The sequence below is a fragment of the Giraffa tippelskirchi genome, chromosome 9, assembly GCF_054371585.1.
Source record: "Giraffa tippelskirchi isolate mGirTip1 chromosome 9, T2T-mGirTip1v1.2.pri, whole genome shotgun sequence".
Classification (NCBI taxonomy): domain Eukaryota; kingdom Metazoa; phylum Chordata; class Mammalia; order Artiodactyla; family Giraffidae; genus Giraffa; species Giraffa tippelskirchi.
Window position 1 is genome coordinate 11,666,130 of NC_137283.1, and position 15,892 is coordinate 11,682,021.

The 15,892-nt window shown below is 44.1% G+C and overlaps 1 protein-coding gene across 1 annotated transcript in view; it reads right to left on the reverse strand.

Moving 5' to 3' along the window:
* SCN10A (sodium voltage-gated channel alpha subunit 10) overlaps positions 1–15,892 on the reverse strand; it is a 107,707-nt gene that overhangs the window by 44,402 nt on the left and 47,413 nt on the right. The window contains exons 14-17 of the mRNA XM_081527404.1: positions 13,785–13,958; positions 5,489–5,848; positions 2,717–3,163; positions 1,277–1,414 (exon numbers count right to left, since the gene is read on the reverse strand). Coding sequence (XP_081383530.1) covers positions 1,277–1,414; positions 2,717–3,163; positions 5,489–5,848; positions 13,785–13,958 — 1,119 coding nt within the window. The remainder of the gene's footprint in view (positions 1–1,276; positions 1,415–2,716; positions 3,164–5,488; positions 5,849–13,784; positions 13,959–15,892) is intronic.

Sequence of the window (15,892 nt, forward strand, 5' to 3'; positions counted from 1 at the left end):
AATCACGGAGCAATGCTGCAGGGGCCCTGCTGCCCTCCTGGCAGCTTCAGCCCTGTAATGTCTCCAGATGAATTCAATTAGGAGCTGAAGCTGCTCTCATATTAGTAAACCTGATCGCTCGGCTAATGGACCCAAATGGGGGTGGGTGGGTCCCATCTGTCATCGTCAGGCCCCTCCCTGCCTGGCCGGGGTCATGGACAAAACAAAAACAAAAACAATCCCCAGCAGGAATGCACTGAAAACCTTGAGTTGAGAAGACTAGCCAGGAGAGTCCTTACAATGCTCAGCAGCAATATGTTGTCCACATGAAGAGAGTACCCCTCACCCAGCCAGAACCAAGAAGCTGGTGTTCATCCAGGGCCCTCAAGTCCCATCTCAGCCCACCCTCTTCTCTCACCCCTCTGGGTCAGCCTTGCCCAGAGGCACACAGCCAGTGGCCGGCACTCCTCAAGCTGATGGGCTTGATAGCTTCAGGATGAATTATGTCTTCCTTATCTTTGCCTCCCTGGTGCCTGTCACCATTGGAACTCAGTGGTTAGGTGTCAAGTTAAATTCTTGAACGTAATATGGAGCCATTACAGATGCTAAATCTTTAGAGATACCTCTTTCAATGTAACTTGTTTTCTTTAAAGATTTGTAATGAAACCACCAAGTTTATTTTTACCGCTTATAAGATCTTCTTCCTGTTCGGTCTATGTGAGACTGTCAGTACACCATTCAGTACAGACAGCCTCTCCCCAGCACCAGTCTGGTTTTGACCAGAGAAGATGGTGTGGACAAAAGAAAGCGGGGGTGGTCACGGGGAAGGCTTCTTCACCCACAGCAACTCCGACTTTTATCTGCTGGCTCCGAAAGATACTTAAGTTTCTCTGTGCATTGTCTTTTTGTTTCCTTTTTTCTTGGCTGTCATTTTCTGGGCACTTATTCCATTTCTGGTAGGAGCTAAACATTTGACAAGCAGCATCTCATGGAAGCTTCAAAAGAGTCCTACCAAGTAGCCATAACCACTTGGCTTCCAGATGGAGGCACAGAGGCTCAGGGAGGTTGAGGAATGGGTCCTGGCCCCCCTAGTCTATGGAACCTCTTTCTTCCCAATAAAATCATACTGATTAGCCCAGAGGTAGGAAGGACTTTAAAAATTCCCGAGATGAGACATGAGGTTTGGTTGAGTGTAGGCTGGAATACCTCATGCCCAGCCCCATCCTCCAGGCCCCACCATCCCACTGGTCAGTGTCTGGCAGGCTTTTCAACCTCTCCAGGAAGCTCACATACCTACCTCTGCAGGGCCCTGAGCAGGAGCCTCGTCTTTCCACTTCTCACCTAGGTATGGAGTCAGGTCCTCACAGGACATTCCAGACCCTGGGCTCCTGGGTGGCAGGTGGTCCTCATGCTTCCCAACTTGCTGCAGCTGCTCCTGATAGTGAGAGAAAGTCCTCTCTTGGGTACCTGGGCTCACCCTCAGTTGATCACTTCTAACTCTGAAGAGATATTGCACAGCATTGTCTGCCAGAGCCAAGGACTTGATATATGCAATTAATGTATATACATATAGCCAGATGGATCTGTGTGTGACTCCTGGCATCATTACTTACAACCTGTGTGACATTAGGCAAGTTATTTAACCTCTCTTATTTTCATTTTTCCCATCTGCAAACTTGAGAAGGCAAGATCTACTTTATTTGGTTATTTTGATGACTAAATATGTTCATACTTGCAAAGCACTTAGCAAGTAGTACTTGGCTCCATAGATGTTAGCCATGACCATTATCACTTGTCCTGGGGTCAGAGTAGTCATGAACTTGGCCCTTCGGAGACCCCAAGAACCCCCAAAGTAATTGAAAATGACTCTGAGTGGAGATGGCTGTGACAGAGTTCATGTCCTTTACTCTGGGGATGTTGATGGCCTGCCTTCGGCTGTCACCCAGACAAAGGCATGTAAAATATGGCAGCTGATAACAGCAGCTGCTGGAACACAAGAACAGTGACAGCTGCAAGGGAAGGAGGCTAGGGAAGAGCTGTAGACTCAAAGCACAGCTGTCTGAGGCCACTTAGTGGCCTGGCCAGCAGCACTCTTTGTCCCCAGGTCCCATAGGCACCCCTGCCTTTCCATGTTGTGGAGAGGTGCATGTGCTGAGTTGTTGAGAAGAGGTTAACAAGGGTTGGTTTATACCTTAAGGTAGAAAGGAGCTGTGCAAAGCATTTAAAAATATATGTTACCCAAAAATGTGCTTTAAATTCCTTGGTGCCAAAGGAGCAAGTGTCATTTCCTGTGACATCCCTAGTCGGGAAAAGTTGGATGAATGAGTCACATAGTGATCAGGACTCTTTAGGTTGCTGGTGAAGATGAGAGGAGCCTTGCTTTTGGACAACATCCCGTTCTTAGAGGAATCTTACTAGCATCTCCTGCACAGAGCCCCGGTTGGGTGGAATGAGTGGGGCAGCTGTAGGAAAGACACTTTCAAGAATCTCCAGGTGGCCTGGGGATCAGACACTGCCCTTGCTCCCTGATTACCCTGCTTAAATGCAACCTTCTCCAGAGAGCTTGGCATGGCCTGTGCTTCCTAACGTTTAGGGCTCTTATACCTGGCTTGCCTGGGGCTCTTCAAGGCTGCACTAGGCCTGAAGTTGGAAAACCTCTTATTAAAATTTCCCTACTGCCCCTGGTCACTCCGGCCCTGAGGTCCCTCCTGTGGTTATCCCAAGGGAGAACTCTCACCTGCCTTTGGGGGATCACTTCCTGCCCAGTGCTCTGAGCATCCTCCTCACCATTCTCCTCCAAGTCATCCAGGTCGGATTCACCCTCAGCAATGGGCACAGAGACCCATATGTTAGGATTGGTGATGAAGTCACTGTGGTCATCCCTGGGGCTTCTGAGAGCCGGGAGCCATCCAGGGCTCCCCAGGGCTGTGCCAGCAGCAATGTGGTCCTTGGCTATGGAGGTGGAAAGTGGGAGTTTCACCACCAACTGGGGCTCTGCCTTGGACCAGGGGAGCAAGCAGGGCCGACTGAGGAAACTGCAAAGAGCCCTCTTGGTGCGCTGGCCAAACACCTGGATCCTCGCTAAGGCCACCTGCAGGTTGTTCACCTCACCGTCGTCCTCAGGTGGTGTGAGACTGTCGGCACTGAAGGAGTTCAGCAGCAGGGCGATGAACAGGTTAAGCACCTGGAGAGAAGGTATAGAAGGGAAGACCACTCAGTCGATGAGCTGAGCCCTTCCATGGCCCACCAGGTTGGCAGCTGGATGGCAGGACAGCCACACCTGGGCCTCTCCTGCCCACCCAAGATGCTTTTCTTCTTGGGGCAATGGACATTCTGACAGCAACTGAGAGGAGCCTCGGGGATGCCCTTAAGATGTCCATGCCCATGCCACATGGACAGGGCCTGGAAGCATTCTCCACCATAGAGGAGGGTCACTCCTGCTGAGCAAAGGAACATTGCTGCTGCTGCTGCTAAGTCGCTTCAGTCGTGTCCGACTCTATGTGACCCCATAGACGGCAGCCCACCAGGCTCCCCCGTCCCTGGGATTCTCCAGGCAAGAACACTGGAGTGGGTTGCCATTTTCTTCTCCAATGCGTGAAAGTGAAAAGAGAAAGTGAAGTCACTCAGTCGTGTCTGACTCTTAGCGACCCCATGGACTGCAGCCCGCCAGGCTCCTCCATCCATTGGATTTTCCAGGCAAGAGTACTGGAGTGGGTTGTCATTGCCTTCTCCAAAAGGAACATTAAGGGACAACAAAAGGAGCGGGCATGGGTATGCCCCAGGACCACCCTTATCAGCCATACCCTGGTCAACTGCTCACTCTGGAATCCTGGGTACATCTCCTCTCTGCTTCCAACTTCATGTCCTTCCCCTATCAGTAGGGAGTGAGAATTCCCTACCTTTCAGAGTGCTTGTGAAGAGGAAATGACATGAGGATGTAAAAATGCTCAGAGAGGCAAGCTTCCTGCTTTAGGGTCAGGGGCCCCTGTGACTCTGCAAGGATGGGGAGCTCAGCTTGAAGGAAAGGCGTTCTGTCCAGCCCCCTACTCAGAGAGTGGGTGGAAGGTTGCTCCAGCTCAGGAACCCTGGTGGGAAAGATTTTGAAGAGCCTGGATTTGTCTTTTCATCCCCTCTTATGGTTTAGTTTTCCCTTATCTGTAAAATTCTTACGGGAAAAGAATTCAGGCTGGTTGACTTCCAGGGCAATAAGAAAGGGGCTCCTGTAAGACATGGAAGTGACCCAAATGTCTATCAGCAGATGATTGGCCCAAGAAGATGCAGTGTGTATACACACATACACAATGGAATATTACTCAGCCATAAAAAGAATATATTTTGCCATTTTCAGCAACATGGATGGACCTAAAGGATATAGTGCTTAGTGAAATAAGTCAAAGAAACTTACTATATGATATCACTTATATGTGGAATCTAAAAAATAATAAATATGAATATACAAAACAGAAACAGACTCACAGACACAGAAAATAAACTATGGTTACCAAAGGGGAAAGGTAGGAGGAGGAGCGATAAATTAGGAGTAAGGGATTAACAGATACAAACTACTATACACAAAATAGATAAGCAGTAAGAATTTACAGTACAGCACAGGGAATCATACTCAATGTCCTGTAATCACCCATAATGGGAAAAAACCAAATTGCTAAGCTATACATCTAAAACTAATACAATGCTGTAAATGAACTATACTTCAATTAAAAAAAAAAGAGAGAAAAAGGTTCCTAGAAGGCACACCTTTCCCCTACCCAGGCCAGAGCTAGGAGAGCAAGAGCACCCAGGACTTGAGAGAGTGGACACAAGCTGAGGGGGAGGAGCCAGGCTGGGACAGAGGAGGGGTGGTGGGGCCAGTTGGGATAAAGGCCTCCAGAGGGGCTCCCCCTAAACCTGGGAGTGGATTTTGTTACTGTCTTCGTGATGTTGGATGTTGTCTATGACCTACTTCCTTCCTCTAGTCCCATTGTGCTTGCCCTCATGCTCTTAGCTAGAACCCATATAGCTCCGAGATATCAGTCAGTTCTTACTCCCAACCCCCCCCCCCTCAAATCTCCTGATACCCTCTACAGTGGGGAAGGGGAATTTTCCTTCAACAACTAACAGCTAACATTTATTGACCTTCTGCCATAGCTCAGACACTGCACTAGGCAATTTGCATATATTGTCCCTGAAATTTAATTCTCCCAGTAAGCCCATGAGTAAGCACTATTTTTCTTTTTTATTTTAAGGGAATTAAAACTCAGGAGATTGTCTCTTGCATGGGATCACCCAACTTCACTAGAGGTGGAGCTGAGCTTCTAAACCAGGTCTTTCCTGCTCTGTCATATAAGCTTATTCCTGCTGCCTCCCAATGGACAGTTCTCATGATGTACCCCACACATCTTTGAAAAGTTTGAAGGCTTTTCAGTCAGGGAGGTGCAATGTGGCAGCACATGTGCAATGTCAAAGCTTTCTAGGGTAACTCTGAAGATTCCTGCATTGCCCATGCACTCACCACCAGGTTGCCGAGCACCATCACTGTCAAGAAAAGGATGAGGCAGATAGACTTCTGGCCAACTTCCATGCAGGCCCACATGTTTTCAATCCACTCTCCACAGAGGATCCGGAAGACAATGAGGAAGGAGTGGAAGAAGTCGTACATGTGCCAGCGTGGCCAGTCTTCGTTGGGTGCCGAAATTTTTTTCCGCTTTAGGCAGTAGTTTTCCCCAAGGAGCTGCTTTCCAACCAGAGCAAAGACGAAGACAATGATGGCCAGGATGATGGTGAGGTTCCCCAGAGCCCCAACTGAGTTGCCAATGATTTTGATGAGCGTGTTTAAGGTTGGCCAAGACTTGGCCAGCTTGAAGACCCGCAGCTGCAGAGAAACAGAGACTATGTCAGGTCCTGGAAGCTGACCATCACCTTTCATCTCAAGTCTTGGTCAGAAACCAAAGATCTGGGAAAAGCACATGGCAACTCACCTCATTAGCAAGGGTTGATCCCAGAAACTGCTTTCAGAGACCTTTCTACCTATGTCACATGTTACTCAAAAATATGACCAACCCTCTAGGTGCTAGTGTGCTCCACTGATTGTGGCCAAGTCAGGGGTCTCATACTGGGGTCGTGGTCTTGTGACATGTACTCTGCTCTGCAGCCACAAGTCTCCTGAATGTGGATCCACTCTATGGGGTGGAGTAGGGTATGACGGAGCTCACAAATGAGTGAGAAGAGCTCACCTTTGACCTGAAAAGAGGCTAGCTTCCTGCAGGTAGGGCACAATCCACTGCATTTGATAGATACTGGCCAACCATTGTCTTAGGGCATTTCTTGTCCTGAGGCTGTGGACAACACCTTTAATCCCCACCAGCTCTGAAATGGTAAATATCTGTGATTTCAGAGGTTTATTTACTTGACCATCCAATCTACCTACTTTGCTGAACACCAGCCACATACACACTAGGCACTGTACTGGCCTGTGAGGTAAATGGAAAGTGGCATGCAGGCTCTTGTCCTCATGGAAACAATGATTTAGTTGTAAAGATAAAGGCAAAGACCTAGAAAGGCTTCACTGTAAACCCAAATGTGCTAAGTCCCACAAGAGAACAAAGTGCCATGCATAAAGATGTTTAAACACTTAAAAAATATATTTGTGTGGTTCTCTAATTTGTTAGAAAGAAATATGTGAGCTCAGCTTTCATGAGGTATTTATGGAGCACTTACTAAGAGCCTAGTAGCTTCCGTAGTAGTTCTGATGGTAAAGCTTCCGCCTGCAATGCAGGAGACCCGGGTTTGATCCCTGGGTAGGGAAGATCCCCTGCAGAAGGAAATGACAACCCACTCCAGTATTCTTGCCTGGAGAATTCCACGGACAGAGGAGCCTGGTGGGATACAATCCGTGGAGTCACAAAGAGTTGGACATGACTGAGTGACTAACATACAATACTAAGAGCCAGGTTCTGGTTAAGGTGGTGGGAAGCTGTGCTGGACAGAGCAGCAGTAGTTTCATCACCCAACACAGCAATAAGCCCCAAGGGAGTGGATTTAATCCTCTTATACAGGGAGTTCCATATCTATTTTTCTATGTGATGGGGGGGTGGGCAGTCTGTGTTCACCTTAGAGCGGTGGCTCAGCAGGTAGGTGGCTTAGCTGGTGAAGAATCTGGCTGCACTGTGGGAGACCTGGGTTTGATCCCTGGGTTGGGAAGATCCCCTGGAGAAGGAAAAGGCTACCCACTCCAGTCCATGGGGTTGCAAAGAGTTGAACACGACTGAGAGACTTTTTCATTTTCACTTTAGATTTAATCTGGAACTTCCATTAATGAGGATGCTTTTCTTTTGGAACAGAATGCAAAGTAAGTCTAATATCTGTCCTGTACTAAAGAAGTCACCATTTGGTGAGGAAATGGCCTTGAACTTGTGAAGAATCAGAAGATAGAGTAATATGGAAGACTATATTGGGTCCCCCTTGGGTTCCCTTTTCTATCAAAAAGTTACTAAAAATGCTAGATAATAAAATCTTAAATGCACTGATGATCTGTCAATAAAGTAATTCTTTGACCAAAAATTAAATAGTTATGTGAATTCAGAGATATAACTAGATTTCTGAAGTCAGATTTTACCCAAAGGCATTTGTAAAACTGAGTGGATCTGAGCATAACTTTTAATAGTCTCATGAGGCATAGCAAGCAGGAGACACATCCCAGTGCTGCCTAAGGTAGACAGTATGACAGGAATTCTCCCACCATTAAGGAAAGGTCCCATAATAAATATCTCTCAAGAGAATGGCAAATTGAATGGCAAATTTTAGATAAAACTGAGAGAGGTTACGGCCAGAAGACACTCACTGAAAGAAATTCTAAATGATGTACGTCAGGCAGAAAGAAAGTGATCCCAGAAGGAATGTATTACATGCAAGAGTGGAAAAGAGCAAGGAAGTGCTAAGTATGAGAATGACTCTGAAACAAATGCTGAATGGACACAACAGTAAAGTCTCATGGGATAGGGCAGAGACTGGCTCTATGGGCACTATTCACTTTTACTCCTCTCAGCCACAAAAGAATACTGTTTTCCAGCTTTACTTGCAAATAGTTGAGATCATGTTATTGAGTTCCGGCTGATGGAATGGAGATGGAGACAGAAGTAATACGCACCACTTTCAGGCAGAGCCATAAAACACCATGCACTTTCTCTTCCCCTCCCATGGCCCCACGGAGGCCACCCATTGAAGATGGGAGACACCACACTGTCCTGGATCCTTGAGTCATTACTTGGAGCAGACACACAAGGAGAGTTTCCCAATCAGCATGGAATATGCTATAAACATAAACCTCTATTCTGCTAACTCACAGATTTAGAGACTCACTACAACTAGTTGTACTCCTCTTGATTAATGTAGAAATTTGTATGTTGAAGAGAACCATTTCAACAGCATCAGATATGTGACACGGGCTTAGTGATCACGTGATAGATAGCAAGGAAACTGACAGAAGGCTTGGAAAGTGTTGATTTGTGTTGCACGGGCAAAATGATAGCCTGTAATAATTCTGGGGTGGGTCATGAGCTAGCAGCCCTAGGGGATGGGTCTGTAGAACAGAACCTTAGAACCATGTATCAGCTGTAATTGGTCACGTTTTAACCAACTGTCTTATAACCAACTGTTAAGACATTACAAAGCAGACTTCCCTGGTGGTCCAGTGGTTAAGAATCTGCCTTGCAATGTGGGGGACACAGGTTTGATCTCTGGTTAGACAACTCAGATCCCACATGCCAGACATAGAGAAGAGGCTTGTGGACACAGCGGGCGAAGGAGGGAGTGGGACAAATTGAGAGAGTAGCATTGAAACATACACATTACCATATGTAAAATAGATAGCCAGTGGAAATTTGCTGTATGATGCAGGGAGCTCAACCCAGTGCTCTGTGACAATCTAGAAGGTTAGTATGGGATGGGAGGGGGAGAGGTTCACGAGGGAGTGGACATATGTGCACCTATGATTGATTCATGTTGTATGCCAGAAATCAACACAACATTGGAAAGCAATTATCTTCCAATTAGAAACAAATTTTTAAAAATGTCCCACCTGCTACAGAGCAACCAAGCCCACACGCCACAACTACTGAAGCCTGAGCACTCTGTGCCACAACTAGAGAGTTTGTGTATAAGTCTGTGCGCTACAACAAAAGATTCCACATGCCACAAGGAAGATCCCACATGCCATAACTAAGACCAACACAGCCTAAATTAACTAATTAACTAAAAAGACTTTACAAGAAATAAATGCACTCCGGGAATATTTGGCTCATTGATAATAAATAAAAGGAAATAGAATCCAAAAGTTTAATGTATAACTGAGTCACTTTGCTGTACGGCAGAAAGTGACATAACATTGACAATGAACTATACTTCAACTAAAAAAAAAAGAGAATCCAGCAGTTTAGAGTCTTGAAGGTTTAGGGAAGTACACTGCTTTAGACCTCAAAGAGAAAGCAATGAGATTAAGTCTTTATGTGTTCAAGACCAGTTAAAGGTTTCGATGAAATGAAGCACATCTTGGCAAAGATCATATTAATGGTGTAGCCACCCTCTGAGGGAGAGAGGTGTGGGGACAAGAAGGCAAAGAAACAAAGCGGAACTGAGAACTTTGCCAAAGAAAGCGCTGAGTGTATGATACACAGAGGTCTGAATTCATCAGGAAATTGTACTACAAAAGAAATCACGAGCCCTGACTGATAAAGCCTTTGACTGTGTAAGTTGGTCATATTTCCACAAGAAGGAGGCAAGTTTTGAAGGTTTTACAGACCTTCATACATGGCACAGTCCCTTCTAGAAGGAGTCCCACCTAGAGCTGACTGACTTGGATAAGACTCCGACTTGAGTGAGGGATATACTTTTATTGGGCTAAGCTACTGAATTTTGGGTACTGCTTGCACAAGTGTTGAATAATTTATAATTGATGAAGTCTTACAGCTTTTAAAAAACAAGATAAAATTAAAATACTTAATATAATAGGAAGCTGGGAAGGGGGAACTGGAGTAAAAGTTGTCCTGGAAAGTAAAGATTTTAGCTAAGTTTTGACTTTGATTAAGTTAACAATACCTGCTCTCATTTCTAAGGTAACCACTCAAAGAATAGAAACAGAGTATTTCCAAACCAATAAAAGAGAAAAATGGAACAAGGAAAAACAAACAGTTCAAAATAAATCAAGAAGAGAGACAGAACAAAAATGCTAGAACAGAGGAAGCAAATAGAAAACCCAGAATATAATGATAGACACATATCCAAATATATCAGTATTCACAATAAAATAAGTGGGCTAAATGCTTTGGTTAGAAGACAAAAAGTAGATTGTCAGAACTGAATAAGAATCTAAAATCTGTCTACCATTTATAACAGGCATATAAAAACCTTAAAGATACACAAAGGCTGGAAGTAAAAGGATGGATAAAGATATATCAGGCAAATTCTAAACTAAAAGAAAGCAGAGTTGTTTAATTAATATCAAGCAGAAAGCATTTCTAGGGATAAAGAAGGTCCATTCTCACAGATAAACATTTTACTCTACTGGGAAGATATAATAACTTAAAATATGTATGCACTTAAGAACATAGCCTTAAGGTAGAACCATAAGGAGAAACATACCATGCTATAATCACAGTGGGAGATATTTTTACACACTACCATCTCAGTAATTGCTTAAACAAGCAGACAAAAATAAGCAAGGATATAGAATATCTGGACCGTATAATGAACTTTCTCTACCCAGTGGATATATATGCAGAATATTGCACCCTACAACTGCAGAAGACACTCTTTTCAAGCACATAAGGATATGTTCACTGTACTGAGCCAAAAGGAGATTATTAATAAATTTCAAAGCATTTAGAAATCATACAGTGTATGTTCTCTGAGCACAATACAATCAAGCTGGAACTCTACGGCATAAAGAAATACCACATACATTCAAAATTAAGAACCATGCTTCTAATTAACCTTTGAATCAAAGAATAAATCAAATTTGAAATTAGGCAATATTTAGAACCCAAAATATGGAAAATTCTACCTACTAAAGCAGTTCTTAGAAGGAAATTGAAGTCTTTGATGAACAGATTGGAAAAGAAAAAAGGTTTAAAATTCTATCATAAGAAGTTAGAAAAAATAAAATATGTAGAACAGAGGATGCAATTAAGATAAGATGCAGGATTAATTGAAATAGAAAACATCAATGAAGTAAAGAGGATCAACAAGCTGAAAGTTGGTTCTTTGAAAAGACTAATAAAATTGATGATCTTTGGCAAGACTAATAACAAAAGATAAGAGAAAGCACAAATCACTATTTTTAAAGAAAGAAAAAGATAACAAATACACATGATATGGAACATTAAAAGATAACAGCATAGCATATACAACTTTATGTCAATAAACTTGAAAATTCAGATAAGAAGGGAAAATTTTTAGAAAAAACATAACTTACCAAAACCAATTGGAGAAACAGAAAATCTGACTAGTTTCACAGACATTAAGACAATTAAATCAGTAATGGAAAATCTCGACCTCCAGATGGCTTAATTATTGAATTCTACTATACAAATAAGAAACAAATAATTCCAATCTTACCCAAAGATTGGGTGTAGAAAAAGAGGAATATTCCTCACCTCTTTTTATAGAGATTAGGATAACCTTGATATCCTAATCTTTATTTTTATGGAGATTAGGATAACCTTGAAGCTCCAGTACTTTGGCTACCTGATTCGAAGAGCCAACTCATTAGAAAAGACCCTGAGGCTGGGAAAGATTGAAGGCAGGAGAAGAGGATGACAGAGGGTGAGATGGTTGGATGGCATCACCGACTCAGTGGACATGAGTTTGAGCAAGCTCCAGGAGATGGTGAAGGACAGAGAAGACTGGCATGCTGTAGTCCATGGGGTCGCAGAGTCAGACACAACTGAGTGACTGAACAACAAGGATAACCTAGATACTAAAATCTAGCAAGAGGACAATGAAAGTAAAGAAAATTACAGGCCAAATACTACTCATCAATATTGATGCAAATTTTTAAAAAAATTATTAGTGACCTGAATTTTCCAATGTATATATAAAAAAATATCAGGATCAAGTTGGGTTTGTCCCAGGAATGCAAGGTTGATTTAACATTAGAAAATCAATTAGTATAATTCACCACTTTAACAGATTAGTGAAAATCATGTGATTATCTTAATCATGTAGAACAACTGTCTGATAAAATTAAACATCCAGTCATGATTAATATTCTTAACAAAAGAGAGCCTCCTAAACTGATAAAAAAAAAAACAACAAACATCTGCCACAAATATCAGACATGCTGAAATACTGAAAGCATTTTCTTTGAGATCAGGAAAACAGCAAGAATGTCTGCTATTAACACTTCTTTTCAACAGTGTACTGGATGTCCTAACCAGCACAGTAATGTAATAAAAAGAACCAAACGGCATAAAGATTAGAAAAGAAGAAACAAAGCTCATTATTTGCATATGATATGATTGTGTTAACAAATGTAAAAGACTGCATAGATAAATCACGAGAATTAATAAGAGAGCTATCTGATAAAAAATATTAAATAGCAAAATGTTAGCAAAAAAAGAAAAACTGGAAAAGAACATTTAAAAAGACATTTCACTTGAAATAGCAAAATGAAGTAGGGAATATCTAGGAATATATCTAACAAAAAATATGCAGGAAGTCCCTCACCGAGAAATTATAAAACTATTGAAAGGCTAAAATAAGTGGATTCTGTGCCATTTTCATGGATCAGAAGACTACATAACATAAAGGTTACATTTTTTCCCCGAACTGATCTAGGTATTATTACAATCCCAATAGAAAAAAAACAACAACAACAATTTTGTGTGTATGTGGGTGTGTAACTTGGCAAGTTGATTCTAAAATGAATATGAAGTACAGGAGCCATAGTATCCTTTTTTTGGCACTTAGCGCAGCTTGTGGGACTTTAGTTCCCAGAGCAGGAATTGAACTCTGGCCCCCAGCAGAAAAAGGGCGGAATCCTAATCATTGGTCCATCAGGGAATTCCTGGGGCCACAATATTCTTGAAGAAATAAAACAAGGTGGGTGACTTGCCTTACAGACACAGATGACACGGGGACATCTCTTTTGTTAATAGGGGAACCCCTTCAGTAGAGGGCGTCCCAGAGCTGAGCTGGGAGAAGGGCTTGGACGAGAGACTAGTGGAAGGTGGTTTTTGAGGTGGGTGAGATGTTGGGGCGGTTAGTTGAGGACCCAGGGAAGATGACCTCCTTGAGATGAGGGGGCTGGGACTCAAGTTGGGCAGCCTGGCTTCGAAGTGCACATCTGAGACTCATTCAGCAGCGGGGAGACTGGGTCATCACTTAACCAGTCTGTCTCAGTTTCCCTCATCTCTCTGTGGGGATAGTAAAAGCAAATCTCTCCGGGCGATGTAAGCCTAAAATGAGGCGAGTTATGTCGAGGGTTTAGCTTTGTGCTTCATGTATTGCCAGGGCTCAGGAAACAGTAGCTGCTGTGATTATCATCTACTGTATTTGATAAGAGAACAGTGGGGTGCTGGGCATTCCCCTCTTGGGGCAGATGAGGGGGCCCAGGAGAGGGAAGGCTCGCCCCCACCCTGAGTAAGTGGAAAGCACCAAGTCTCCCAGGAGCCGCATCCTGCATCCTCCCACAGGGACTGAAGAGGAAGAGAAAGCCGGCAGGTGAGTCCCCAAAGGACGGAGTCTGTTTCCAGCAGAGAACCTCCCTGGATGTCAGGGCAGGGGTTCCCCAAATCGCCAAGAGAGCACATTACCAGGCGGAAGGTCCGCAGCACTGTCAGGCTCCCTTTCCGGGCCGCGCCCAGCTCTATCAGGCTCACGGTGACGATGATGCAGTCAAATATGTTCCACTTCTTCTGGAAGTAATAGTAGGGGTCCAAGGCTATGATTTTGAAGAACATTTCAGCAGTAAAAAACACAGTAAATACCTGCAGACAGAAACAGGGATTCATCTCAGCAGGGTCTGTGAGGTTGGAGGCAATGACAGATAGGGCAGGGGAGAAATGTCTTGTTTATAGAGTGGCAAATCCCTTTACTTCATTTTTATTCACTTTCTATATCATCTGCAGAATCCTAAAGGGTGAGGGATGCGGACACTCAGTGAGGCAGCACAGAGCAATCCGTGGACCAGTGCTCAGGTAATATGCATTAGTGTTTCCATGCTTCAGGGTTTCCATTTGAACAGTGTTGGACACAGAGTAAGTGGATAATCATTAGGACAATAATTATCATATAATTTTGTAAATGAGAAGTCAATCTGGTTCAGTTGTTTAAAAGCAGGGACTGTGGGGCAACACAGGCCCAGATAAAAATACCAACTCAGCCATTCCTAGCTTGTATAAGCTTGGACAAGGACAAGGAGTGCATCCTCTATACTTCATTTTCCTCATCTGTATGATGGGCTTTGGGCTTCTCTGGTGGCTCACTGGTAAAGAATCCGCCTGTCAATGCAGGAGACCTGGCTTCGATCCTTGGGTTGGGAAGATCCCCTGGAGAAGGAGATGGCAAACCACTCCAGTGTTCTTGCCTGGGAAATCCTACAGACAGAGGAGCCTGGCAGGCTACAGTCCATGGGGTCACAAAGAGTCGGAGACGACTGAGAGACTGAGCAACAACAACAATGTGATGGGCTTAAGTGAGATAATGCATATGCAGTTCTTAGCAAAGGTCCCCGCAGATAGTTCTTCATTAATCAATAATAGCTATTAGCAGGAACAATAATGATACATTGTCTCTAAGATTCTTCCAGCTCTAAATATCTTTAATGGTCTTAGGTAGGACAGAATTATGATGTTGAGAGAGGTCAGGGCCAGGCTCAGGTCACGCAACAGCCAGCAGGGAAAGGAGGAGACAGGTAAGGAAGAAACCAAAGACCGGGGCCAGGAGTTTTCTTTCATCGGCTCTCATCAGAGTTTCTTGCCAGCCTGGCAAACAGAAGCAGTTACATCCCTTTTACAGAGAAGGAAATGACTGAGAGTTTAAGGGACTTTGCTGATGTCATAAGACTACAGCTGTGAGATGCAAAGAGCATCTACTGGGTGCCCTTTGTAGGCAAGTCAGTGTGGTGTGGTGTGGTGTGTTGGGGGGTGAGGTCCTGTGCCCTAGAGAAACCTTGGTCGCCTCTGGCTCCACTTTCACCATCTGTGTTACCTTGGCAAGATACTTAACCTCTCTGAGTCTCAATGCTCTCTTTGGGCTGTGAGGTGGTGATAACCTCGTAGCACTGTTGCAATGCTGAGATAACATTTATAAAGCACCTGACTTACAATAAGCACCACACAGTGCCTGCCTTTCTTTCTTTTTAAAAAACGACACTGGACTGTGTCACAGCAGTAAAGGCCTTTGGTCTTTCTTGCCTTAACTTCTCCAATTGTAAAATCAGGTGTGGGCTCAGAGATCTCTTCCATAGGACCCTTGGGGTCTATGATGATGCTTGGCAATAAGCTCTCCCTTCTCTTTCCCTTTCCCCTTTTCAGATCAACTTTAAATAGAATATGTCTTCTTAGCCTGCGTGCTGGGGCTTCCCAGATAGTTCAGCTGGAAGAATCTGCCTGCGACACAGGAGACCCAGTTCTATTCCTGGGTTGAGAACATGCCCTGGGTGAGGGCATGGCAACTCACTCCAGTATTCTAGCCTGGTGGGCTACAGTCCACGGGGCCGTAAAGAGTCAGACATGATGGAGCGACTAAGCATAGCAGAGCACAGCACAGTGCAGCAGCCTACTTGCTGCTGAAACGTAAGGCGCTGGCTCCACGGTGTCCCAGAACCCACTGGCCTCCTTTTCACATCCGTGAATTCTGGGGAAAGGAGAGATTTCTAGAGAAGTCACATTTCCTCTGGGACACCTCCATCTACCTGTCT